Raw genomic sequence first — 27,720 nt, forward strand, 5'->3', positions numbered from 1 at the left:
CACTGACGTACTTTGAGTTATTTCTTTGCTGCAATAATAAAATTGCGCACACCGTTTATGCGCGTAGATTAATAAAAAACGTACATACAATGAAATAAAGATGAATAAAATGTTTTGGATTTTTTTATTCAAGAAAATGACAGATTACTACAAAATAATATCCGAGACAATGTTATTTGTTGAGACGCTTTACCAAGGTCTAGAAAGAGTTGCATGTTGTTCAAAATTTTGATTCATCGGTTAGGATTTTCATTCTTAACATATTCCAAGATTATTTTTTTTTATTGGCTTTACAAATACTTTCAATATGTCAGATGCAAATTATGCGAGTAAATATAAATGTACAAATAAAAAGCTTTGGTTTGATGACCTCAATTATTGAGCAGTGAAGCGGAAACTGAATATAAATATGGCATTAAATACTATGATAACAGCAGACAAAAACATAAATAAGTAATGGACATTCTGCCCCCTAGTGGTCAGAAGTCATCACCTACGGTAATTTATCAGGAGCAAATAATGCATTATTGACAGTGTCTGCTTGTTACTATCACTTATATTTTAGACCACAACAGCACAGTAAATGTATACATTTAACTCATCTAAATCAGCTAATCTTCGTCAAGCCAATCAGCTTTCAGCAATAAGACCGCTATACAAAATCAAAACAGCTACAGATTTATTTCAAGGTTCATGATGTAGACTTGGTGCAAACCGCAGACTCCAACACGTTCAAGGAACCCAAATTGGACCTGACAGCTGTTCTCTATGATAAAACAGAAATAGCACAGGTGAACGCACCCGGTCGGACGGTTTGGATCTTGACTCGTGTCACAACTGATGAATCACTTCTCCAAAAAAGAGATGAGGCCGGTTTTGGCCCGGCGGGCCTTCTCTATGCTCTCGTACGTCGGCGTCCCCAGAGGCAGGTCCAAACGGTCGTGCTCAGACGCCATGATATTCTCGGCCTCGCCTAAAGGTGCAACGAAACCAAACGTAAATGGAATGCGGCGTACGGATGTCGTCTTCGACCCAAACATACGACAGTCACTTTTCCTCTGTAACCCAGAAACGTTTATCAGCACTTCTGCCTCTGAAAGTCAGTATGTTTGAGCTGAACTACAATCAGTTCTTCCTGTAAGACATTTAAGTAAATTTATAAGCATTGATGATCAGTTTGGACCTTTTAATTATGCTTCTAATTCTTGTTTTTTGTTTTTTTTTCCTAACACTGGCTTACGCTTCTGAATATCCTAACAAACTTTCAAGGTTCTTAAACGTGTAAAATTTTGAAGCTGTGTCTGTTAGATCTACACAATACATTAACTATGTTATTTTTAGTTGTTATAAAAATGGTGTATATATCAAACATGACTTAAAAGAAATTTTACTCCACATTTTGATGCCTTGAAAATTAGCCTCCGTCTCTGTAAGAAGCTTCTACTCTTTCTGACATTCCGCCCTCACTATGTCATCCCAATGTTTCTCCATTATGCAGTTTACAAACGGATTTAGGAGAGCTGGACTGAAAAGTAGTTGGTATGTTGAGCTCAGCAGATTCAGGACAGACAGGAGCTTTGTGAAAGCAAGTGTTTAGGCACCCCGAATGGTTGACTGGAGGATTTATCAAACATCCATGAAAGAATCAAAGCAACACTCCAGGTATTTTTTAATAAAAACAACATTACATGATATAAACCTAAAACATGTGCCGTTTATAGATCGCCCTCTCTAAAAAAAAAAAACATTTAAAGTTGTTGTGCCATCCTGCCACCATTGACAAACAAGAGCCTGAATGATTTTAAAAACTCAAAATCAAAATGACATTTATGCTCATGACGCATGTTTGTTCATATCTCAACAGAAAAACCCAAAAGAGCATGTTTCTACATCTACATCCCAAAAGCCTCACCTCTCATCCGATAAATGAGCGTCCCATAGGCGCTGTCCATCTGATAGGCAAACACGAAACCGAGAGGAACAATCGGAGCCAACATGCCGGGTTGTTTTCTTTTAATGGCTCTGAGGATGAACAGACAAAAAGAAGAAATGTGTTCACTTTTTTTTTGGCAACACATTTTATATTCGTCATCACCCAACATCCTTAACAACCAAGCAGCTGCGTTAACTTGCGTAGGTCGAAGCAGGTTTGCTTCTCCCAGCGAAGCAAACCTGCTTCGAAGCAAACAGTGTGGCTGTTCCACCTCTCACCCTGCTGTTAGTCCCAATGTGGCCACTGCAAAGAAGGAGCCAAAGTATTTGAGAAACTCTCTGGACCAGGCAATCTGCATGGCCATCTGTCTTTCTCTCATCTGGTTCTGCATCAGGATCTGACGCTCCATCTATGCAGAAACACACAAGCATGAACAGATGCGCATGAGGAAAGAGGACGTCATTAGACACTTAAATACAAAATGAAATGTGCATAGAGAACTTTATTAACGTGAAAATAATAAAACAACATTTCAATTTTAAATCATTTGGGTTTGATCCTTTCAGAATTTATTCCCACAAGAGCTAATCTGTTGAACTTAATGCAAAAAGGCAAAAAGCTTTACGAAAAAAAAAAGTACTTTTTGATAAATCCTCTGCTGTTTAAGGTCAGATAAGATTACTGTAATTACCGTTTGGCAAAAACAAGCATGATGGGAAGTTATATGCCAACTACAAATTCTATAGTCTATAGTCTATACGACTCAAGCTTATTGAACTCTGTATCTACTCTATTCTTAAATAAAAATAAGGATCCAGGACTAGGCGGTATGGCTTAAAAGCCAATTTCTGATTTTAATGGACATGATTCATCACTTTTTTGTTAAAAAGAAATAAGCAATGACAGAAAATAATAAAAAAAAATAGGCTTTCAATCATTCCCTCTGTGAGTTGACCTGAATTTAAACTTGAAATAAATAGAAGATGTGAAACACGCCTAACAAACAAGATGCTCTCCTGATGCTTTCCTGGGTGGGCCAACATCTACGCAACTACGCAAACCCAAGGAGCGCATTAGTAAAAAAAATAAAAAATAAAAAAAATCCAGATTTTCCAAAAATTAAATCTTCAAAAACAAAAAATTTGATTACTTGATAAAAATTAGCTCATTTCCCAATCCAGACGTATCATATCAAAGGCTTATAGGACAAGTTTCTCTATATTTTTGCACATTCTAAACTTGAAACTATAGAAGGAGTCTGCCATGTCAGACGCTGCCGGGGTTAAATCAAGGTGGAGCCAGTCAGTCAGTCCAGGGTCAGGAATGCTGCATCCATGCTGATTAACCTCAGGAAGGTCAAAGCTTTGTTTTTAGCTTCCTGTTCGACACACACACACGCACACACTCAGAGCCCGACTGAGTCACATTCTCAGTTAAAAAGCCTTTTATTTCCCAAAAGTGAAAGTGTCAAAGATGAGTTTTTGTTTTCAGCCACCAGGAAAGTGACTCTGACCTGCTGATGATACAAAGCTGGCATTCAGCTGAGCTTGACAATGTATGTGAAAATTGTCAATTGGACCGTTTCCCACAAGCTGTTGATTTGACAAATTTACACCGACAGGTGTCAAATAAAATTGCACAATTAACACAAAAAGATTTTCAAGTCATAAGAAGAGACATCTAATTTTTGGTGAAGAAAACAAGGAGGATGGGGGGGGAGGGGAGAGGAGACATGGGACAAATGAAATAAATTGAATTCTTAGGAAACTGAACAAAACTGGGGCGTTTGTTTGAATGAGTCAGAAGCAATTTAATAAGACTTTATGAGGGAGTTGGCTACACTTTGATTCACTCCCAGCATGAAATGTCTTTAACTTGTCAAACGCCAGGCAAGGCCACTCAGTGCCTTCCTCAGGATGACAGTAGGCATGATAAATAGCCTGGCAACCCGTCATCAGCCACATCGGTCATTTCGCTGAAACTAAGGTCCTTAGCAAGTCGAACACATTCAGTCTCGCAAAAACATTCATTCGCTTTGAATTTCTTCTTTTGTGATCAATATCCCACCCCCTTAACTCTAATTCCTTAAAATAAAATCTACAGCAAACAAGAGTCTTTATAAGCAGTGAAAAACATTTATTAATTCCAATTTACTTATTAATCCTTGAGGTCGTTAGAGAAAATCAGGGAACAAAGTAAAAAAATATTGCCTTTATGAAAAAAAGAGAAGGAAGAACCTTCAGCAGATTGGTGGAAATTTTTGTCAAACTACCTCAAATGCTAGGTGGTGAATGCATAATGCCTATTGGTGCATTTTTAGCACATATCAAAGATCTTACTGTAAATACTTTGCATAAACTGAATGTTTGAAGTTCTACCTAAATATTCCTAATTTACCTTCAAAATACTTTAATGCATGGATTTTGTGCTACATTCAAATTAATCTACAGTCCAAAATTCTAATTTTAATGTTGATTAAAATGCACACCACACTTATCAGATCTTATATTTGTACAGACTATGAAAACTGCGACTTTCCCTCCATTTAACAATAATGCAGCACTTTGTATTGGTCTATTGCATACAGGGAAGTTTGTTGGTTGTCACATGAAATGTGGAAAAATGTTCAAAGGGTATCAAACCAAAAATACAGATGCTTTTTAGAAAGTGGCCTTATTTCTGTTGGTTTATGTGGCCTGGCCTCTTCTGCAACATTAACCAGATTTTGTCAGGTGATCCAGCTCCTTTTGTGCATTTCCATTTCTACCTGAACTCCAATTTTTTTTTTCATGTGAGAAAACAAAAAAGGTCCCTGCTGGTAAAGACATGACGCGTTTCCTGAAGGAGGCCAGGTGGGTTAATTACAGACTTAAGTAAACTAACGCTAGTTAGCTTTGGCAAACAGAGAAACTACTCAGCAAAGTCAACCTGTAATCATGAGGCCAAAGCGTCACTTCTGGGTAAAATTACAGTCTGAGCTACTTGCACTCACAAAGCGCAATCAACTCTTAAACTGAATTAATTGTATTTTCCTTAAATATACGGTTGGACTGAATGCTCAGAGTATGATCAGCTGCTGTGAGTTTTATATTACTTTAACCAACAACGGTCAAATGTGGCAAAACAAAAGTCCTACGCAAGGAGTTTCAGGAAGTCTTGAGAGTTTTGCAAAGGCAATAAACATACAGATGCATCACCAGGACTGATTGTGAGTGCTTAAGTCTTTTCATTACACTCTGCAGGAAAAAAGACAACATTTGTTTAGGCATTACTTTTTCGAAAGTAATGCTTTAATACGCGCAAACGCTCTCAATGTTGCAGAGCAACAGAAACGTCATGGAGTCAAGTCTAATATTATGACTTCAGAGTTCAGCGAAGAAAAATGATAACATCAAAATCTCCACGAGAAAACAAGAAGTCATGAAGGGGAAAGAGATGTTGATGCTCATTTCTTTCTGATGCTTTCTATTTCTATCTAAAAATCAGAAATGTTTTGCCTTAGTTCGCTTTGCATCGCTTCCAAATATTTGACAAGCTGGAGAAATGTTTTATTTTATTTTATTTTATTTTTGTATGAATGTTAACTGGAAAGATTACAAGATCCAGTCCCCTGAAATTATCCATATAAGAATTACACTTTACAAGTTTCCATTAATTTATGGCAGACATTTCTCCAGTGGGAAGTGTTTGGATATGGAGTTTGGAGTGAATGGATAGTGGATAGAAGGAAGGAAGCAAAGAAAAAAAGTTAGGAGGATACAAAGAAGGGAGGCAGAATACAAGGTGATGACAAAACAGAAGGAAGGAGGAAGGACACAAAGAAAAGACAAAAAGTGAAATTATGAATGAAGTAAGAGGGAAGAAAACAAGGATAGAAGGAATGAAGGACACGCAGAAGGAAAGAAGAACACAAAGGAGAAGGTAGACAGTGAAGGAAGTGAAGGAAGGTCATTTGACAGGAAGGACGACACAATGGAAAAAGCCGAAGGGAGGGCAGCAGGTAACACGAAAACGACAGAAAAGAAGCAATGACACGGGGGAGAAAAGACAGCAGGACACAAAAGAGGAAAGAAGGAAGTTACCGTAAAGAAGAACATGAGGACGAAACTGAGGAAGGAAGAAACAAAGAACAGAAGAAATAAAGGAAGGCTAACAAGAACACTTACAAGGATGACAGGAAAGACACAAAGAATCTTAGGAAACATTAAGTCTGTGGGAAATGAACAAAATCTGGAAACATAAATAGCTTTACACACTTTAGCAATGTTTCAAACGTTAAATGAGCTAAATAGCTTACATCGAATAAAAGCATTAGTCACAGTTACACTTACTGAAAAAGATCCCTAGAGGGAAACATGGCCATTCAGAGTCAACGCCTGACTACTATGACTGTGACCTGGGAATGACTGGAGGTTTTAACCATGTGTTTTTTTAGGAGTTTCAGCAGAAAGTTTCACACCTCTATTAAACGTGAAACCAGCGCTCGGAATCCACTGATAGCACCAGCGACACGTGCTGACCTCACCGATGACTCGTTCCAGGAAGTGGGAACTTACAGCAGCGTTAGAGCCGAGCGCTCCGGTAGCGAGAGACGCTCTCGTCTCGGCTGAGTAATGTTTCGAAGCAGAAACCCGCTGAGGCAGAAACTAATACGAGTCGGTGGTTCTAGAAAGTGATGATGGTGCACATTAATGAGAACAGAAACCATGAAATGACCCAGGTGGATGCATTACACTTAACTGTAGAGAGAAAAGTCAAGTAGAGTACTTACTGATTTTTTGTTGAATCTGAAACAGACTGCAAAGACTAACTTAGGTGAACGAATTCAGCCACTGCTCAAACAACTGCTTGGTAAAAGTCAATAAGGAGCCCATTTGGGGTGGGGTCCAGTTAGCATCCTTTTGATCAAGATGCCTCAACTTTGACTTTGTGTATATTAATGTCTAACTCCAAGTTTATCTGCAGAGCACATTTCAGCAGCTCAAAGTGATTTACATAGAACAAAAGTCTGTGCAAAAAGAAACAAAAAGCCTGCTTCTGTAAAACATAAGATGACTATGTGGAAAATAATCCTAAGCACATATGGAGGAGGAACTGTGATGCTGTGGGCCTGTTTCCCATCCAAACAGACTTGGAACATTGTTAAAGTCCTTGGCTTAATGACTGTTTAAAATATGTCACAGCTTTTTGAATATCTGGTTGCTTCAAACAAGAAAACCCAAAATTAGCTCATTATTAGATCTCCAATGCTTCTTTAGACACAAAGTTTAAAGCATTCTACCAGGACCTAAGTCCAATAAGAAACCTGTGGGGTGAGCTGAGGAGAGGCAAACGTGAAAGACATGTCAGAACCGATCTGAAGAGAGCTTCTTCACAGCAGGAGTACAGCCCAGCCATTGTCTTATAACACTCAAAGGATTTTCTCAAGATAAGCATTGGAGTTTCCTGAATCTTTCAATGAGTGATGATGCAATAAAAGTCGGGTTTCCTTCTGAACTCTTTACCGACAGTGCCAGTAAATATGGAACGGTGTTACCGAAATGGCAGTTTTAACTTGATGACATCTTAGTTGTTCTGAAAACTTTGATGAGAATTTAATTCGATATGCGTTCTTGGAAACGGGGCGAAACATTCGCTGGCGACATCACAGAGCATGACAAAGTGGTTTTGAGAAAGGCCACACAAGCCGAGACAGTGACTGGAAACGGCAGTGAAGAAAAAGTGAAAAGAAGAAATGAGACATGAATCCAACCTGAAGGTGGCAAAGTGAGAAGAAAATGAAGCTAAATCCAAGCCAGAAACTCACTGACATTTATAAGGGCTTCAGCCAGAATCAAATTCGGGCAAAAGCTTGAGAAAAAAAAAAATGTGCAGAAATCATCACAAATCAGCCTAGATATTCACACTTCACTGTAGCAGCTGTTGGGAGGGGAAGTCAGACAACACCACAGAGGGAAGCACACTCAAAACAAGTAGCACCTACATACGATCGATGATTGCTTTTTATGCCACACTGATAAACTCACATATGTGGCAACCTGGAATAACTAAGTTTCAACGCAAAGTTTTAATCAGCACATCTCATAGATCTCAGATTAGTTTAGTTTAAGGCTTTTTCTCTCCAAATAACACCACACAGAAGAAGAATTTACGGAAATACATGAGCTCCCGAGGTGATAACACACTTTCCAACAAACATATTGGGACATATTAAGTTAGTCAGGCAAACTACACCGGAAATGATCTTGATCAAACCAAACCTGTCAACTGCAAATGCACAATACAAGAATTGTAGGAGTGGATGCGACAATCAAATACCTTATCATGGAAATCACACCTAAAAACACTTTCCATTTTGAGCGGTTAAACACAAAGAAAATCCACAAAACCCCACGGGGTTCATGCCAACTTCACCCACAAGGAGATTCCAACCCACAACCTTTTTACACTCGACCACTGCACCATCATGCTGCCCCCTGCCACAATCTATCATGTGCTCAAAGAATACAGAAGCAACTCAACGAAATTCCTGGAGGGATTACATTTCAGGGAGGCTTCTCAGTAAGATGCGAGCAGAAGTTTACTCTCTGCAATTGTGCAACTCGGTTTCCAAATGCTCTTTGTGTAACTTCTCTACTGGCCTCAAGTTGACATTTACGTGCTGTCCCAACAAAATGGAGAGGCGTTCTTCCTCTTCGGTAAAATTATTAAGAATAATACAAACAAGTTCCACCCTCATGACCCGGCAAAGACAGAGAATGTAAAAATGAATGAATGGAAATCCTACTAAAACTCTAAATAACATCTACAAACTAAAAAAGTTGCAAGGCTGATTGTCTGCACCTCACTAAAAAGGATGCAGCATTTTGAAATAAAAAAAAAAAAGCACATCAGTGGAGCAAAACATGGGCAGCTTTTCAAAAGGAATCAAGCTGGGATCTAATATCCAGTGTTCTTTACGCCGCTTCAAGGCTTTTTTTTTTATTTTTTATTTTCAAATTAGTAAACAATGCAGAGTGCAAGGCGAGACCTTAGCTCACCTCCACGCTCACATTAACACAAAACATGGTAGAGAAGAACTGCTCCAGCCAGCAGCCAAACATTTTCCAGAAAAAAAAAAAAGACAATACCTACGTCATTCCATTGCTTGCATTAGCTTTAAAGGCATGCGTCAGAAAAATCAGACCAATATCCAGTAAATGTTATGGTGGATCTCTGGAGGCCATTATTCAAACACAATGACCGAGTAGCTTTGACTTAAGGCAACGGCACGACAGGGATCAATTAGCCGTGACCGACGGGACGTAAAAAAAAAAGACAAAGACATTTTTGACATCTTAATGCAGGGGGAGGCAACGACGTAGCTTTGTGTAGACATTTTAAAACGACAAGGGTCACTCTGACTTATTCAATTAGGCAAATTAAATTTCAAATATAAAGTAGTTAAATTATTTCATATCATTGACCAGTAAGAGCTCTCACCCTCGGTGACCCAGGACAGTTTTACTGAATGTTTCATCTACTCCACATTTTTATTTATTTTTTTTATTACGTTGCTTAAAGTGTGCAATTAAACTGTATAGAAAGTGATTCTGAGTGTGTGAACTATAAAAACTGAAAACTCTGCATTGAGGCTATGAAACAATGCAGAGCCACTTCAGTAATGCATAAATATGCACCTAATATCCCTCAATGAATCACCTTCAGGACTCAGATGAGGGTGCCGTGAAATTCAATTGCCAAACCTTTGGCATCGCTGTATTGTGTTGTATTAGTCATCATCTTCCACGTTTAAAGCTGGGAAAAAAAAAAAAAAAAAACTGAGAAGATTTCAGGTGCAGACCACAGAGAGACCCTTTTGGGTGTAAATTTTATAATTTTGTTGACATTATGACACTCACGAATCCCACCTGCTGCTCGACGGCTTGCAGGCATGAATGAATCAAACTAAATTATCTCTAATGGAGAACATGGGAGGGGAGGGGAATAATATTTTGTTTGAATTAAAAAAAAAAAAAAACAGAACAAAAAATAATAACGAGAGCAATAAAATCCTGTTTCCTCCAGATGGAAATACGAGGAAAGCGTTGAAACGGTGGGTTTGTGACTCATAAGCAAAACAGAAACGCCCGACGGACAAGACAGGTCAGTGTTTCATTCTGATGTATGGATGCAACATCTACCCAAGCATCCATGCCGTCATATTTTGAGTACGTTATTTAATAAATCCAGGAAACATCATGAATATTCATCCATCCTATCCTAGAAGGTATTTGCATTCATCTCCCTTTACTCTGCTATCCCTAAATAAAATCTAGAGCAACGAATAAGCTCCTTCATTTATGTTTCTTATTTTAGAAACAATAGAATAACAGAATGATTAAAACCAAAGAACACAGACAGGTAAGGAATACATTTTCATAGGCAATTATAAATGGTCTAGGTTACAAAATGTTCACCTCTGTATCACGTCCGACAGCCCTGTGGAAAGAGTAGATGCCTTACAATCTGAAAGTTAAGGGTTTAATTTCAGTTTCCTCCAGTCACATGTTGATGTGGCCCTGGCACCTAAACCAAAGCCAATCTGTGTATTGGTATGAAGGTGCGACTGGTAAATGTGGCTCTAAAGCGTTTTATAAATTCAGTCCATTTACAACTGTTCGAACAGTAACGGAGGCTTTTTACCTCATGAGTGGATATCTCTTATTGCAGGTTTACAGAAGGTTTGGTGAAATATAAATTAAAATAACATCGTGTTGCTGCCCTGCCCATTCTCATTCAGTTACTTTCAGAAACAACGTCTTGTCTCATCCTTGAAAGGATACAGGCAGAATAGCAGCGACAGACATGATGAGACCAAGGATCTTCTCCTAACACATTATTCAAATGTTCGACTTGGTGATGCATCCATCTGCTGCATTATGATTAAATCGTCAGTGCATGAGCATGGTGACGCATCCTGCTCAGCAACGACTAAGACTAGAAGAACCTAAGCAAATATCTTAACTTTTCTGGATATATATGTGAAAGGTATACATGTTATATACGTATAAGTTTGTTAAAAGACAAGAAACACAATTAAGGAGAACATGGGCCTGCTCATGAAAATGGCACAGATGAAAAAGAGGAGACACATTTGCCATTCACGTCAATTTGAGATGCACTTTTCTGTGCACCTTTCAGTAGCAATTTTGCTAGAACTCAGGCTTCTCATCTGGCTTTTTAGTCAAACATTGCACATGTGACTCATTTAGAAGATTCACTTTTTTGTTTCTCAATATTGAAAAACACTTACTCTATTAAAAATATAAGACGGTATGGAAATATTTTATAGCTAATCGGTGTAACTCATGACCACCAACCTGAAGCAGTCCGCAACGACTTTAATTAATGAACTGATGCATCCGATTAAAAATTTAACAACCAAACTCCTTTAAAGTACAGTACCAGCTTTTAATGGCGTTGGAGTCACCTTGACTTACCTGCAACCGTGAATTGTGAAGCATGAACTCCTGCTGCTTTTGCAAGTTTGCGTCCATGGATTTAGACATGAGAAAGCCCATGTTTGAAACTGAGAAGTAAAACATAGAGAAAGACGAAAAGTTATTCTGCAACTGAGACAAAAGCAACATTTTTTTTTTCATATTACAGTGGCCTTGCCAGTGCTACAGAGCAAATAAGTCCTTGTTTAGCATGGGGTTAACTACAGTCCTATGCTTTAATTAACCCAACAAGCAAATATAAGCACATTCGCTTACAGTTTCTACTATAAAACCGAGTGATCTGCATTGTGCATTGCTAAAACACTTGAGACAGTTTCATGTATATTATTTCAGTTAACTCGGCAAACAAATGATAGGAGCTAATATGGCTAACCTAATTAAATAGCTTATTCTGTTCCTCCTTAAAAGATTTCGTTTAAATCCATTACGTTTAAGTTTTGGCTAACTATAAATAAGAGTTTTACATACCTAGAATACTTTGAGATGTAAAAGTAACAGGAATTATATTACAAACAGAGAAACATTCAAGGGTTTTTATGAAAACAAAGGCAACGTGAGCTGCGGTTCTAGAAACGGAAGTTTATTAATGCCTTACTTCCGGGTAGATCTTCAAAATAAGTTGCATATTATTGTTTTTATTCGTTTTAGTTAACTTAGAGATGTCGGTTTTATAAATAACAAAAGCTATTTTTCAGTTTCTGCACAAATTAGAGTTAAAGGTGGATTAAATCTGTTTGCCAGCTGCTGTTATTATTTTGTGTGCAGTAGTGTCTCACACTGCTGCAGAGAAAAGACAGAGAAATGGCTCCCTCTGTTGAAAAGCAAGGTTTTTAAAGATTATATATATATTTTAAAAATCTAAACTAAGAACCTGAAGAAAAAAATATTTATACATTTCCAGAAATGAGAAGGAAATATAAATAAAAAAACTGAAGATATATAGAATTTCTTCCAAGTCTACAACACATTTTACACTCTATGTATGTTATGGACATATATTGAGGCTAAAAAAGAGACTACACCTTTTGATAGTTCTATTATTTCTAGGGATTTATGTATTAGAACATAATAAAATCAATTTGTTCTCTACCGACATCAAGAGTAAAAACACACAAATACTTCCATAATTTCAACATTTATTAAAAAAAGATTTAGCCCGCAAGTACGTCCTAGATTCATCCAACTTAAGCAGAATAACTCTTCTAGACAAAACAAAGTCAAATTTCTTACCTTTCATTGGGACTGTAAAAAAAAAGGAAAAAAAGGGGGGGAAAATTACAAAAAAATCTTACCAGGACTCTTTCTGGTAGCATCATTTAACATTAACATCTGAAATTAGCAGTTTCCACACAAGAGTTTCCACCCATCTCAGAAACCTTCCCTGTTGTGACGGGTATCATTTTGCCTTGAGTCACAGGGGGAGGTAGCATTAACAACAATAGCTTTCCAGGAGGTACATTGAAAAATGGTAAAGGATTTTAAACTCTGAGATAACATTAGAACTGATAAAAAATCAGACACAGACTATTACCAACCTGGAAGGAAGATTGTTGTGTACCTGCATGGACAGGAAGAAAAAATAAATCACTGGCAAACCCACAAAATTTTCCTCAGTCACATTGTAAAGATATCATAGTGATATGTGCCAGAGATAAACAGTTAAATTATCACATACCTTTCTTGCAGAACAGGTGGGAATTCCACTTGGCTGGCAGCAAGGCTGTGGATGGAAACTCAGGGTTATTTAAATTTCCTGTTTTTTTTTTGTTTGTTTGTTTTTTTGGAGATTACATCTTGTGAACGTGTACGTATTGTTTTGGGAACATTGTTGTTCTGGATTGTACATTTAGAACTGCATTTGCATATAGTGCTTGAAAAACCACAAATTGTTTGCTATATGGCACAAGGTACAACAAAAGAAACAAAAGAAAGATATAAATCAACAAATTATTTATTCAAAAAGTAGCCAACAGCTTTCACTTTGTCTCCTTAAACCAGGGATCTAGATATTTTGATCAACAGTTCCAGCTGGTTTGTCTAATTTATTTACTGGTCGTTTTGGTCATTTACCTATTTTAGCAGTTCTGATGTTTTCTTATTCAACGTTTCCACACTCAGTTACCTTCAGGGGACAAAATACATTTGTGCAGTGGAAGATTTGATGGAGACAGAAAAAGATACGTTGATTCAACTTTTTAAATAAACATGAGGCAGTCACTGGCAGAAAGATAGCTACATAGTTTTCAAACAGTCTCTAAAGCACTGTCCCTCCTCCACATGCTGCTGCTCACTGCCAATCAGCTGGCTGACCCTTACAAGTCAGCTATTTCGAAATATAAATGGCAAAAAAACAGAGTCATGGTGAGAAAACCACAAGTGCACCATGCACCCATGTGGTATTTCTATTACTAAGTGATATACTTAAGTGGAGGTCCTGCCTGTTGCCTACCAGAGCTGATAGTTCAATATTAACTTGTAAAATCACCTTGTTATTCTTCTGGACTTACTGTATCCTTGTATATTCACCTAGTCATAAGACAAATCGAATAGCTTCAGTTTTGAGTGAATATATGAACACTGAAATTAATGTCTGTGTTAATTTTTACTTTTGTTTTTATTCTTTTAAGTTATTTACTGTAGGTGAGTTTTTATTATATTACTTTACGTGCGACATAATTTGATTCACAGTTAATTAAAGAAGCTCCTGGTTGCTCATGTTGGTGAGAAATTGGTTACGGTCTTATTAAAGAAAAACAAAAACAAAACAAAAAAAACGCGCTGTCACTTTTACGGTAATGGTGATTGGGCTGGCTTTAAAAAAAAAAAAAAAAAAAGGAGAATCCCGAGACACCACTCGAGAACGTGGGGAAAAACAGGGTATAAAACGCACACTGAGTCAGCCGCGTCTCATTTCTTCACGCCTTCACAGCTCCTGGACGCTTTTTTACGCCGTTGCCGATTAGGGAGAGCTGCCAGTTACGGTGGAAACTGCGCGTCTTCAACTCGCTGTCTATGGTAGGTCCTCCGTAGTAAAAATATGTAATTCGGTCTTTATATCTACATAGAGACACGTTTAAATACTTCTTTACAGCGTTTACTTACAGCTTTACAATTTTTCCAAACACAGTGAACACATAGTATGTAGTAATATTTGTGAAGTCGCTGATGAGCAGCACGCTTCAACTTTATTCATGTGACTGAGTTAAGTTAGATAAAGCCATGTGATGGGGTGGGTTACTTTAGGAGGAGGAACCTCCTCTTTATTAGAACCGCTCGGAGAGATTACTGGAGCATTTAGACGTGAAGGAAGAAGGAAAGAGTACATGACAATACAAAAGGTTGATTGTATCAGTCTGCAGGTAGGACAGCAATTTGAGTATTAATCTGTTTATAGCTTTCAATTTATTTATTTTTTTTTGCTTTACTTAGCCTTGATTAGTAGTTGCAGCTACCTATTTTTATTATTCATATAGTCATACTAGAGTAATACAAAGGGAATATTTAAAGTAGTAGTAGTAGCTTAACTATAGTATGTTTTAAAATATTTTAAAGGTTAGTTATTTGTTTTGTTAGCACTACCAACATTTCTTTTTTATTTATTTATATTTTTACAAATTTCCTTTTATGGATGGCATGTGTTTATACTCCATGATAACTTATCTAGGTTTTTATGCTGTCTTGATAAGTCTGGACAAGTAGAGGATTTACATTTACATCTCAACTTGATTTTACTATTTACAGTATTTTGAGTTTTCAAAAATAAGAAAAAGCCATGATGCCACCTGCTAATGAATTGCAGGTACCAACTTTTACCAACGGTGCTTTAAAGAATCTGCATTAACTGTCTGATAGTCCAGTCCTTATCTGATAAGTCAGAAAGTTAGCCGAGACCCAAAGCCAATTTCGGCTTATGTTGTTAAGTCATTTATGGAAGTCATAGGTGGTTAGCACTAAAAATGTCATACCCTTTCAGTTTTACTATTTTGTAAAATATTTCGTAAAACATATTCATGGCAAAACCAGATAAGACAGCTCACTGTGTGAAAATATTTTGCTGTTGCCATGAAGTTCTTCGTTATGAATCATCCTGCCGAAGAAACATGATGTTACCCAGAACTGAACACACATATTTGTATTTTTTGTGGTTTCCTGATGTCATCTAAAATAAATTGCCAGACAATAGGTTTATTTGCAACAGCAAGAGCTTAGTCATACTTAGGTCAGTGATGAAAAAATGCATATCTCAGCATCATGTGTTGTTGATTATTTGAGTGTCATGCACTTTACCAGAATGTTCAGCTGAGCTGCATCTGCAAAGTGTCTTGTGATTATCTGTGACCAAAAGTTTTCAATATTTTGTTTACACTTTTTTTTTTCCATTCTCAGATTTCAATGGACTTGGTCATTATTGTAGCTCTTGTAGTTCTGCAAGTGTCTCTGCAGCCATCTCTTGCAGGTGGGTAGTAACTATAAACTTGTGCAACACGAGGAAAGCTTTCTGTTCCAATTTGACACTCAAGCTAACTTAAATCTGCAAAGCAAGCTTATCACTTAAATGAAACTGAGGTTTACTATGCGTGTATGCCATGCATTTTGTGCCAAGTTTATCCTAAAACATCTACTACACATTATTGTCTTGCAGCCTTGTTTACAGTGGAGGCAGAGCACACTTCATATAATTCTGAGTATGGAGGAAGTGTTGTGATGGGCTGCAGGTTTTCTTCCAAACCAGCAAATCCTCAAAATGACCTCAAGGTTATCTGGCACTTGATGGACGCCGGTCCGGATCAGGAAGTGATACGGCTAGTTAACAACTTGGAGAGCTCTGTGTCTTCAAAGTTCAAGGGTCGAGTGAAGCTTCTCACCGATGAACTGAAAAATAGCTGGGCAAAGATACAGGTATTTCTTCTTTTTTATTATTTATTTACTTCATATGAACTATACAAACACACTGGTGTAGACCAGATGCGATGTAGTTTAAGCATTGTAGCAAACGTGCAATTTTTTTTAATGCCTGGCCACAAGAAGCTTTTCTCTGTATAAAAAGAAAAATCAAATGTTTCTGGCACCGAATCAGTTTCCGTTAACCAGTGTCTACAAAACAATCGTCAGATGACTGATGAGACATTTGGGAAATTTCTTGATGCCACGTTACTTGTCTGTTTGAACTTGCCAACATATTTTATGGTGCTAAGAATAACTGACGCTGAAGTTTGTTGTTTCTTAATCCTGTTAGGGCAATATGTGCATTAGAAATATGCAACACAAGCTTGTGATCTTGTTTTGTTGTACTTCATTAAACGCTTAGAGACAGAAGTAGAAATGCAGTTATGATTCAAGCTCATTTGAAGTAGTTTGTCTTATGGTATATAAACATGTTTTTTTTCCTTCCATCTCACTTCACAGATATCAGATCTCAGGATCACTGACTCTGGGATGTATCAGTGTTTGGTTCAAACAACAGAAGGGACCGATTATAAAACTATAACTTTGTCAGTTGGAGGTAAGATCATGGTTTGAGTCCGTTGCAATGTGCATTTTTTGTTCATTAGCACATAACTTTTGTTCCAGGAATGGTCTTGCTCATTGACTGTTGCACATGGTCATTTCTGGGCAGTTAAGAGTAAAACTCATTTTGAAAGTGAAACTAAACCCATCACTGTTCAGTTTAATAGAGAGAAACCTTGAGAACTTATCAGATGCAGTTCCTTGCAGAAGTATTCACATGCCTAAAACATTTTTTTTAGACTTTATTAGGATTTTGTTTGATCTTTCAAGCCAAAAAAATGCAAAATTATGAAATCAAAGGAAAAGTAGGTGTGTAATGACAATATTGTAACAAACAAAAATGTGCAAAGTCCGACATCTTCTTGTATCCTGTGCCTCCAAAGCATAAATATGCTTTCATTTAAGCCAATCCATTATATCTGAACCCAAACAACATTTGAATTCTTGTTTACATTATTTATTCTAATAAAAATGTTGCTAATCTTAATTTTTTTATTCTTTTCTAGCACCATATCACTCGATCTCAAAACAGATTGAGAGGACGGCAGAGGGGGATAAAGTGGTGTTGACCTGCCAGTCTGAGGGATACCCTATGTCCCCCGTTGTGTGGCAGGATGAGCATCTGCAGAGTTACATTTCCAACACCACGACGACAACAACGCCAGACGGTCTCATTAAAGTCGTCAGTCAGATTGAAGTCAGCTCTTCAGAGAAAATAAAATACACATGTAACTTTACAAAAGACCACTCGTCTGCAACATTTCACATTCCAGGTAAATTCTTAACATTTGTGAAGGTTTTTTTTTTTTTTTTTTTAAGATCGTGCTCAAAGAGCTTGCTTCAGAAAGGTGCTAAATGGCAAAAGAATCAATTCTATAAGACGTTTATGTCTTATAGAAAATTTACTGACTCTGAAAACCAACAAGAAATGATATAATCTCCAGTTTCCCGTTTTGTGCATGCTTCCCCTCCCTTTATTTATATCTGAAATTAATTCTCAGCCTCCCTCAAGTCGACATGAAAGCAAAGCTGTCTTTGCACCTACCTACAGTGGCAAAGAGATACGAGAATTACCCCCTTCTTTTTACTGCTACTGTAGGTGTTTTGGAACAATTCAACATCGTGTAGAGGTGTTTGGAAAAAAAAAAATCTTCAGATATTTTTTTTTTCTTTTGATATACGGTCTGCTTTTTAGTTTCACTGGAAAGTGTATTCTAAAAGATTAGAGGCAGAACTTGATCAGCTTAAAGTAGAGAGGATCCAGTATTCTTTAGGAAACAATGAAAACCGCCAACAAAAACAGTAAAAGTAATCTGGAAAGTTCTTTTGAAGCTCAGCACAAATACTGTTGCATAAGGCTAAACTATTCCTACTTCACAGCAACTATTAGTTTTGCTTTTGTCCACTATGGGGAAGTCTGTTGCAATTTGTTTTTGGTAAATTTGGTTCTTTCCAAAGTGGTTAAAAAAAAAAAAAAAAAAAAAAAAAAATCTGTGGACATCAACAAAATGTTTGCATACAATGGCTGTCCGAGATGAATATAATAAAAGAGGTTGCTCTATATTTTCTCTCTTACTACAGATGATATACCGCCCCGTCAAGGAGAAAATGACATCCTCATCGTTGTGTTGTGTTTAGGATTAGTACTGACTGCCACTGGTCTTGGAGTGGTCATTTACAGACGCCGAAAAGGTAACTACCTGCTTATTCTATTAAATACAGAACCAAAACTTATGTAATTTATTAGTATTTTTGTCAACATTACATTGTCAAAAAATGGTCATCCATCCATCCATCCATCCCTCAATCTTATCTTGGTCGTGAACTCTGGGTTTTTTCTCAGGACATCCTACCACTGTTTTCTTTTTTTTATTATTTGTTTTGCAGCTTAGTGAGAAATCCCTGCCTACATTTATAATGTAATCACTAAAGTTTTTTAATTTGTTGGTTTGCAATGCTACCATCTGAAAAAAAAAAAAATCTACCAAAAACGAGACAGTATGAATAGCAATATAAATCATTATTTGCAGCACATTCTACAAGTGTTTAGATTTTGTTCATAAGCATTTGCACATATATTACCTCACCATATAATTCCGACCACTTTTAAGTTTCAGATCACTGTACAGTTACTGAAGAAAGTATTTGTGAAAATCTGAATATTCTCCTGTTGAGTAACATCTACCTTTTTTTAAAGGAAGCATCAGTCTGAAAAAAAAAAAAAAAGCTAATAATTTTCCACATTTGGGAATTTTAAATGCCTTTGCAAACATAGATAACTTGTGAAAGAAAGTAAAACAAAAAGTGATACACAGATCTAGAAGAGACGCATAACAGACATGTGGGAAAGGGAAGCATCACTGGAGTCTGACTTTCACATTGGTTCTTTATTTAGCTTTGCTGCATTGCTAGAAAATTCTGGAGTCTCTCTCTCATGGTTTTAGTGTTTGACCTAAAAGCTCAAACAACCTGACATTACTGCCAGTGCAGTTCGCAGCATTTTTTATATCCTTCCTGTTCCGGAGACATGCCACCTAACTTTAGTTCCGTCGCTAAAGAGATGAAGAAAAAAAATCAACAACCATAAAACATTATTTCAACGAGAAATATAACTAGTTTTTTTTTTTTATTTTATTTTTTTTATGTATGGCGATGGCAATGCAATTTCCACTTGAAAGAAGAAGCGTTTCTCAAAATGTTTTTGACGATCTCATGCTTGATTTAGCGCTGTACCTTTTGTAATTTAAATTGAGTGGAATTTCACCAGCATGTGACATGTTGTGTTTATACAAGTCATGTGAGCATGACTTTGCTTTTTTTATTGTTGAAGTTGAGGACTTCATGAATCTGCCTGGAATCACCCAGCTTGGTTTTCATCTGCTAAAAGGGAAATTCACAGCTATTTGTGAATGCGTGGGTGCTTTTTGGGTCCAGCGCTTGTTCACCTCATCATCCAAACTAACACCCCCTTCACTTGTACACTTATTACACACACTTTCAGATAAACGATCGGGCTAATCTGACAAGAAATCCTGTTTGAGTTACGGGTATAGAAATCTCTGAGTGATTAAATTCAGGAAACGTCAGCATTCTCAGAATATTGTTTTCACACAAAGTGTTAACTATGTAAATCAGAGACGGAAAGAAAAATGAAGTCATGCTCTTGGAATAACACCTTAACATTATCATACAGCACCTTCCACATTTGTTGGCATCACTATAAAAGTGTAACAAGTCTTAAAATAAGAAAAGAAATCCCAAATTAAGAAATAATTATTTTTTAAAGACACTATGGCTTTATCTTGAAGCCATTTCTTAATTTCTGCTTGACATAAGTACAAGTTCTTGTGTTTCCCTCTTTGTTTAGTAGCTAAGAGAAACTGGCCTATTGTTACATATTTGTACCTCAAAGTAAAAGGATGTTATGTTATAGTTCCTAAATACTCTGATCCACATTTAAAAGGAAACGGTTGCAGTGAAAATGATTCAGCTACATTTAACTGAATTGTTAAGATTACGAATAAGTGTGGAAACCAATAATCTTATTAGTTACTTAATGTCTGGATTTTTCCTACATTTTCATTGTGAGATTATAATAATGCAACAAAAGATAATTTAATCATCTTTACTAAGGTTAGCATAGCATTTTTTGAAAAGTGCTGCGGTTTGTTCCTAAACTTCAAATTCCAAATTTGTTAAATGTGTAGCAAGAGAAATGAACAGAAAACACACTGTAAACCGTCAATTTAAAGCTAATATGTCTTATTTCAATGTTAATGTGCTGCGTTATGGTTTTAGAGGCAGACAGACCATCCACCGTTTTTTTCTTTGTATTCATGCTTTTGTATATTTTTATCAAACATTTTGCATCAACACACTAAATCAAAGGTCCCCTTGTTTTACAGGTGCCAGAACTTCCAGGACCCATAGCTGCCTGGCCGGTGATGAGGAGTCCACGTCTGCAGCTGCCTGTAAGTCTGAACAGCTCCATTCTTCTGCACCTGAACAACAACTTTACTACCGTTTAACAGCTACAAAAAAGTCCATTGAAGTCAAATCACTGATATATTAGATCCGTTATACGTTTACACTAATGATGATTAAATTAATTGGCAATTATTAACTCTGGAACTGATTAGCTGAGCGGTTAAATAAGTCCCCTGTTTTCCTGACATGTTAATTTCCCCTCAGGCCTACAGAAAGAAAAAGGAAACGAAGTTGAGGAAATAGTTATTACTGAAGGTAAGACGTGACGCTGATTTACGATACTGCTGTGTTGTTTGATGTCGGTTTCTTGTTGTCCACAGTGATATGGTCCTCTACCATCATCACTGCCTTTAGGTTCCAGTAAAAGCCTTTAGAAGAGAAAACATCTAAAAAAAAAGAAAAAAAAGAAATGAAGTTGAAATACTACGCTAAATGCATAAAATAAAAGAACGCTTACTAATGTAGAAAACTACATCTAGGCAAATCCACCTATTTTAGACACAATTATATAAAACTTCAAGAAGGAAGTATAACAAGAACATCGTTTCTTTTAACATTCTCTTTCATCGAGTTTGCTTTTTTTTTTGCTGCGCGTCCCACGGAGGAAAATCTGAGATTGCGTCTGAAAGCCCGTTACTCCGAAATCTGTCTCGCTACAAAGAAACGAGACACCTCTGTGATAGTTTCGCCGCCTCACAGGCTGCAAAACAAGTGTCAGAGAGACAGTTTTCCAATCCCATTGGAAAAAATAGACTCCTCTTCCTTTCTAATCTCACTTACAGAAAGCCCAACAACTTGAACTGCAGGAAATTAAAACGATTCCAAGGTCAACTGATTCTTTCAACCCAGGCATTGTAGCTACGCAACTGCACTAGTTTCTTACCCATAGGCAATTTCATACTCAAAGCAATAGTTTTTCTGTTAAGTATTTTTGCAGCTTATACAGATGCTCAAAAGTTTGCTCATATTTCAACCTAATTTAATATTAATGTATAAAAAAAAATGTTGTATTACACCTTATTTATGTTCATTTCTGTTCTGATCCCCATGTTAGCCACTTGACCCACATGGTGAAAGGATGAAATTACCCTCACCCAATTAAAACTCCCATTCGCTAGTAAATTAAACTGTCCAGAAATTAATTTTATTTATACGTAGACATTTTAATTACTGGCAGTATTTACATTAGTGTCATGGAACTAAGGGTTTGTACCGATGCCTTCAGCTGTTATACAGTTCAGAATCACAGAGCTTATTTTTATTTTCAGGGAAGGGATGCCAGTGAGACTCCAGGATCTACTCCCAAGTACCGGTGAAGTCTTGTTACCTGAGGGAGGGACCTCCTGGAAGAGGGAAAACTACCATAGCCGACATCCTGCCCTCATCTTGGACCAATGCCGCTTCTCATTTCCTTGATGCCAGCTTTCTGGATCTTCTTATGTACGTCAGCTGCAGCACCTGGAAGGTGACTTGCTCCAGGAAGCAACAAGGCGGCTCTCTTTTGGTGAAAAGATATCAGCGGAGAAGTTGAGGACTGTTGTGTCCCAGTCTGACAAGACTCTGCTTCGATTGGGTAAAGACGGGAGCCGCTTCTTTTGCATGAGACTTTGAGGAGGCTTCTAATTGAAAGAGGATCTTGAAGAGTATTACTCACATCCTTTATATGCGACTGCCCTGCTCTTGAGAAAGATCTGAAGACGAGCTCGACACCAATGCACCGAGTACAATCTGCAAAGTACTGAGGACACAATGGCGATGAACAAAAAACATGTCACTTTTTTTGAAGAAATGATAGTATGTATAGTTTTTTTTTTATAAAGCCCAAATATGCTGCAACGTAAACACATTTTAAAAAGTATGTGCAATAAATATAGACTTTTGTATTTTTATAATTTGACTTTGTTGTCTACTTAATTGAAGAGACTACATTTCACACACACAGCGGTTTATTTCAAGAGACAGGTTCTTAACATTTCTCTTTTGCCAGGGGAAATTTGAGCTCCGTCCTTTTGTGCAATAGTGAAGACATACAATATTGGTCTCAGACTCTTTCATTTTCAAAAAATTTGATAACTCAAGCATACTTTGAGACTTTGCGCGGGTTTCAGTTCTTTGTACGTGCATGAGAAAAAGAAAGGTCTTGATTTAGATCAGTTGCTGGATTGCAAGCGAAGCAGGAGCAGCTTCTCTAATATCAGCCGAAGATGAGGAAGTGCCTTGACTTTACTGGCAAGAGATGCGACTTGTTACAGTAATATTTAGCTTAAAATAAAACTCAGTTTATGTTGACATCATCTTTCTTCTGAAACATTAACTGACTTTTTTCTGAGATTGAGTAATTCAGGGTATTGGCCAAGGAACTTCTTTCTGGTCTACGTTGCTGTAAAAACGTTCGTCCCTCTTCTGCCGCTACATATTTTGTCACATTTCAACCACATAGTTCGATGTTTTATTGGGATGTTATGTGATTGACAAGCTCAAACCTGAAAACTGTGCAAAGTCTGCAACCTCCTTTACCTGCGACTGCAGCTGCAAGTGTTTTGTGCCATATTGCTGCCAGCTTTGCACAGGTAGAAACTGAAAGTTGTGCCCGTTCTTCTTTTTAAAATAGCTCAAGCTCTTGTGTCTTCCACTAAAGCCTCAGGTCTTTTGCAGCTGCTACGTTTTCTTTCAGGATTGACCCGTCATCATCTACATCATCATCTTTCCTTTCCCTGCTAAAGAAAAATATCCCCTCTGCATGATACTGCCACCGCCATGTTTCACCGTTGCAATGATGTGTTCAGGGAGATGTTCTTCCATCTCATTTACCATTTTGCTTTTAGGCCAAAAAGTCAGCCATCTTTCTACAGTTGTTTCCTTCTTGCCACTCTTTTGTGAAGACATCTTCGAATTTTTATGAGTAAAACTTTTGCATAACCACCTCCACTTCACAATTGAGCATTCCTTTGTCTTGCTCTATTACATAAAATCCTAATAAAATATATTAAGGTTTGTGGTTAAGACTCACTAGATTTGAGAAGTAGCGTAAAAATGCTTGCGAGGGCACCGCTACTTTTCATGAGCTCTCGGGTAAAATGGATGAAAGTTTTAGTATTTTAAGGTGTGTTTGTGTGGACACACCTTAACCAGCAAATATCATGTTTAAGCATAAATGGAGAAGTGAAATATCAACCACAGATAGCGAACTTGAAGTTCCTGTGGTTGGCATGCAACGGTGACATAAATTTGCACACGTCGTTGCATTTTCATAATAAATTACTAATGCATCAGATAAAAATGCACAGCTGCAGGAGCAGTCACAGTCAACGACGAACATGACTGGATGTCAAAACTCATTTGGAAGATTGCAGTGGTTATTGTTTTGTCTTTTGCAAAAGCTCATTGTAATGTTTAAAGCTTGCACTTCAACTTACAGAGTTTTAGAGAATTATGACAGATTCTTCATGCATGGAGGCAAAGACTGAATCTACAGAAATAATTCACATCCTCTGGTCTTTTTACATTTGTCATTAGGCTTTTTTTTTTGTTGTTGCCGTGACCTACAACCACAACTTAAAACACATTTCCTGTTCCTGGAACACTGGAAATTACAAGCGTTGAAAGTCAGATGATCTTATTTACCCTTGGATTACTCTGAAACTGGGTCACAGTTCATCTGGAGAAACCCAAGTAAACTGGATGTGAGCAGTATGAGCTCTCAGAGTTCACAATGAATACAAAGTTAACAACAACCCAAGAGTTTTGTGTCATTTTCCCTCCCTCTGAGTAAATGTCATTCGATGAGGTTCTTGGTTTGACAGACCTGTTCCTCATCAAGGGTGGAGTCTCTTCCTATAACTTCACCCCCTTTAGCAGCAGAATTATTTACGTCACTATTTGGAAATTCAACATGTTTATGTTAAAAAGGAAACTGGACCAGTTGCTTGAAAGACAATAGGTTATACAGTCTGTCAGTTTTATTGCTGTGTGTGTTTTTTTTTTTTTTTACTTGTTAGTTGGAAAACACTTCCTCCTTGTGCCCCGTTTGGATTTTATTCTGTCTGCCTGGATGAATGGGTAAATACCTTATCTGACCACACACAATACGAATGCCGCTGCTCACCATCTGTCCCCTGCTTGGTTGTTTTTTTTTTTTTTTAATAGGATTTCTTCCTGGAAGGACTTTTTGCTCAGCTCCATGTGAAACAGAGACAGGAAATCCTCTGACGTTCAAAAAGGAATCACCAGATTGTTATCAAATCATAAACTTCAGAAACCAATGTGGGAACTGCGGTAATTTACAGCGACGTACTGTAATTTGTCTCAGCAACCTTGTCAAAAAAATAAAAAAATACCCACATTTATCATTATTCATTGATAGTCCTCTGTGGGATTTGCTATATGTGTCATCCTTATTAAGAAATTTAGGTTCAGGAAGCAATGCATCATTTGGAAACTCCCATTACAGTGGGTACTACAGGCCCTTTTGAGTACTGGTATTTTTGAGGAAATACGCATGTATTTGCTAACATCACTAACAAAAGGCAGATAGAGCTAGACAGAATCGATAAAATCAAACATGTGTGATGCAGCCATAACTGAGCTGAAGGTTTGGCACACAGCGAGACACAGGGTCCCCTGAAGGAACCGCCGTGACACATTTGTGTACCGTTTGTTTTTCTACATTTTTGATCAACATTCAGTCTCACAGCTTTAAAATGAACCTGCTCTAAAATGACAGACTTACAAAATCAGCAGATGATTAAAATCTTATTTTCCCTTATGTGTCTAAGCATTTTACAAGCAACAATAAAGTTGGTCACAGTAAAGGGAATCTTAGTAATGTAAAGTACCAAATGTGTAGCAATCTTAAAAATTTTGGGTTGCGTTAAAAAAAAAAAAAAAAAAAAAAAAAAAAAAAGGTTCCTCTATTTTTTAACATTGTTTCCCCATCATAAAACCATCAGATCTACAGAATGTGAATTTCGATTGCAACCGCTGCTTCCAATCATTTGAGAAGCGTTTATCCACTTTTTGAGTTCCCTAATTTTTCAGTATGGAGAAATGATGCCTTCAGATCCTCTGTCCACTCGACTGGACAAGGCATGTCTAAACAATATGAGAATCTATAATTTCATGACTGTTTGTCACTGTCTGGCTTCTGATTACCCAATGAGGATGAAAAATCGCCTTATGAAAGCACACCAGACAATACAAACGCAGATCTAAAACTTGCACCAGATACACCAGGTATCTGTCTTCCATTACGAAAATTAAATTATTTTAATCATAACCAAATAAAATTGCTTTCAATAGAATTTTAGCTCCTTAACAGAAGTATTCAAGAAATCATAAAAATATTTACGATCAATAAATCACTTTTTTTAAAAAGTGAATGTCAATATAAACAGGCGACCTTTTTACTAGTTTTCTAGACGCTTGATTTACGGCTTTTTGTTTATGCGATCCCATTAATTTTTAATCTTACCTCAGACGTCCACTAGATGGAGCCATCCTCTTTTCCATGCAGCCTCTGGGTTTCTCGCGTTCTGTGACAATAAAACCATTTAGTTTCATTTAAGTCTGTTTGCCACGATGGAATTAAATGCAGAATAACAATAATACAAAAAAAAAAAAAAACATATAAAGAAACAAAAACATCCGAGTACAAAGGAGTATATTTTCACTTTAGCTGATGTTGGTAATCTCGTTTTGTGGTTTAGCTTAAAGTATGCAATAAGGCGCCACTGACCAAACTCCAGAAACTGTGTACTGAATATTACAACTAGACTTGACAAGCTAGAAATCTCCTCAATATGAGGGACTAGCACAAAGTCTTTCTTAAGCGTATTTTTCCTTCAGACGGGCACAAATGTCAATTGTTATCTTTTAAAATCTTATCATTTAAACCAAGAAAAATGGTTTTCTCTGAAACTAAACCCTGTTGATGCTTTACTCCATTACCCATCAACCCCGTCCTGCCTCCCAACAGCCACAAACCGCACACAACACACCCTGAATAAGTTTACCCTCCATTCAAACAGCTTGATCCCCACCTTTACCCCCTCCCCCCTGCTCCATTTCCTCTTTCAACGTCAACCCCTCTGACCAACAAAGTTTCATCAATCGGTAATTAATATTCGAGGGAAAAGAGGAGAGCATCGGGAAGCAATTATTCAATAATGTATGGATGTAAATGCACACTCAGTCCACACAAACACACATACACAAGCACATATACATCACCATGATCGACTCTTCCTCTCCTCAGAGATCAGGTTACTTGCATCTGATGCAACTACACTCAAACGCGGCGGTTTAGATAATTTACACAAATCACATTTTAGCACAATCTTTCATTGCTACAAATGGTGTCCGTCGTTGGTGTTCACAGACTGCTCGGTACGTGCGACTACGTGCTTTCATGTGCTCTGCAACATCAAGCTCGAAGTGACCTGAGAGAAGGGCTGTAGAAATCTCATTATTGTGAGATTATGTATTCAGGCGGGTGTGCAGTTAATGTTCCACCCCACACAATATTTTGCATTTTGGGCAAAAGTTTCCTTTTTAACCAGAAACTACAAACTTCTGATGGACCTCTTGGCTGCTTCTCTGATTAACAAAATTCTTACCTGGCATGTCAGTTTCTGTCTTGGTACGTGCGCCATACTGGTTCCTCTCTAAGATGATCGAACAGAGTGATGCTCCAAGCTTTGAATGATTTTTTATTTTTTTTTTTTGCTTTAAACTTCTCCACGTTTTCCCTGATCTGTCCTCTGTGTTCCTCAGTCCTAATGATGCTGTTTG

The 27,720-nt window shown here is 37.3% G+C and overlaps 2 protein-coding genes across 5 annotated transcripts; one reads left to right on the forward strand and one right to left on the reverse strand.

Moving 5' to 3' along the window:
• Nucleotides 1–110: 110 nt before the first annotated feature.
• On the reverse strand, nt 111–27,720 carry plgrkt (plasminogen receptor, C-terminal lysine transmembrane protein). 2 transcript variants are annotated; one of them, XM_015030724.1, is made up of 9 exons: nt 27,546–27,720; nt 26,402–26,462; nt 13,112–13,156; nt 12,972–12,994; nt 12,667–12,678; nt 11,416–11,504; nt 2,212–2,342; nt 1,913–2,022; nt 111–973 (listed from the first exon to the last, which is right to left on the reverse strand). In XM_015030724.1, the coding sequence occupies exons 1-9, from the start codon at nt 27,550–27,552 to the stop codon at nt 846–848; spliced, it is 606 nt and encodes a 201-aa protein (XP_014886210.1). In that variant the 5' UTR covers nt 27,553–27,720; the 3' UTR covers nt 111–845. The 2 variants fall into 2 exon arrangements, with proteins under 2 accessions (XP_014886210.1, XP_014886209.1); XM_015030723.1 differs by lacking the exons at nt 12,667–12,678; nt 12,972–12,994; nt 13,112–13,156; nt 26,402–26,462; nt 27,546–27,720 and adding an exon at nt 11,905–12,031.
• LOC106946418 (programmed cell death 1 ligand 1) lies at nt 14,327–22,862 on the forward strand. Of its 3 annotated transcripts, none has more exons than XM_015030722.1 (9): nt 14,327–14,451; nt 15,823–15,892; nt 16,079–16,335; nt 16,843–16,939; nt 17,451–17,717; nt 18,526–18,636; nt 20,850–20,915; nt 21,136–21,186; nt 22,200–22,862. In XM_015030722.1, the coding sequence occupies exons 1-9, from the start codon at nt 14,449–14,451 to the stop codon at nt 22,214–22,216; spliced, it is 939 nt and encodes a 312-aa protein (XP_014886208.1). In that variant the 5' UTR covers nt 14,327–14,448; the 3' UTR covers nt 22,217–22,862. The 3 variants fall into 3 exon arrangements, with proteins under 3 accessions (XP_014886208.1, XP_014886206.1, XP_014886207.1); XM_015030720.1 differs by lacking the exon at nt 14,327–14,451 and adding an exon at nt 14,679–14,795; XM_015030721.1 differs by lacking the exon at nt 14,327–14,451 and adding an exon at nt 14,745–14,774.

This window comes from Poecilia latipinna, unplaced genomic scaffold (genome assembly GCF_001443285.1).
Source record: "Poecilia latipinna isolate Pla-1442-1.1 unplaced genomic scaffold, P_latipinna-1.0 Scaffold190, whole genome shotgun sequence".
NCBI classification, from domain to species: Eukaryota; Metazoa; Chordata; class Actinopteri; order Cyprinodontiformes; family Poeciliidae; genus Poecilia; species Poecilia latipinna.

Bases quoted from the DNA above. Each gene is read 5' to 3' on its own strand.
- LOC106946418 (XM_015030720.1), top strand. From the start codon at position 14,760: ATGACAATACAAAAGGTTGATTGTATCAGTCTGCAG. The intron at 15,893-16,078 runs GTGGGTAGTAAC...ATTGTCTTGCAG, and splicing joins TCTGCAGCCATCTCTTGCAG to CCTTGTTTACAGTGGAGGCA. The intron at 18,637-20,849 runs GTAACTACCTGC...CTTGTTTTACAG, and splicing joins CATTTACAGACGCCGAAAAG to GTGCCAGAACTTCCAGGACC.
- plgrkt (XM_015030724.1), bottom strand. The intron at 13,157-26,401 runs GTAAGATTAAAA...TTCCATCCACAG, and splicing joins CCATCTAGTGGACGTCTGAG to CCTTGCTGCCAGCCAAGTGG. The intron at 12,995-13,111 runs GTATGTGATAAT...CTGTCCATGCAG, and splicing joins CCACCTGTTCTGCAAGAAAG to GTACACAACAATCTTCCTTC.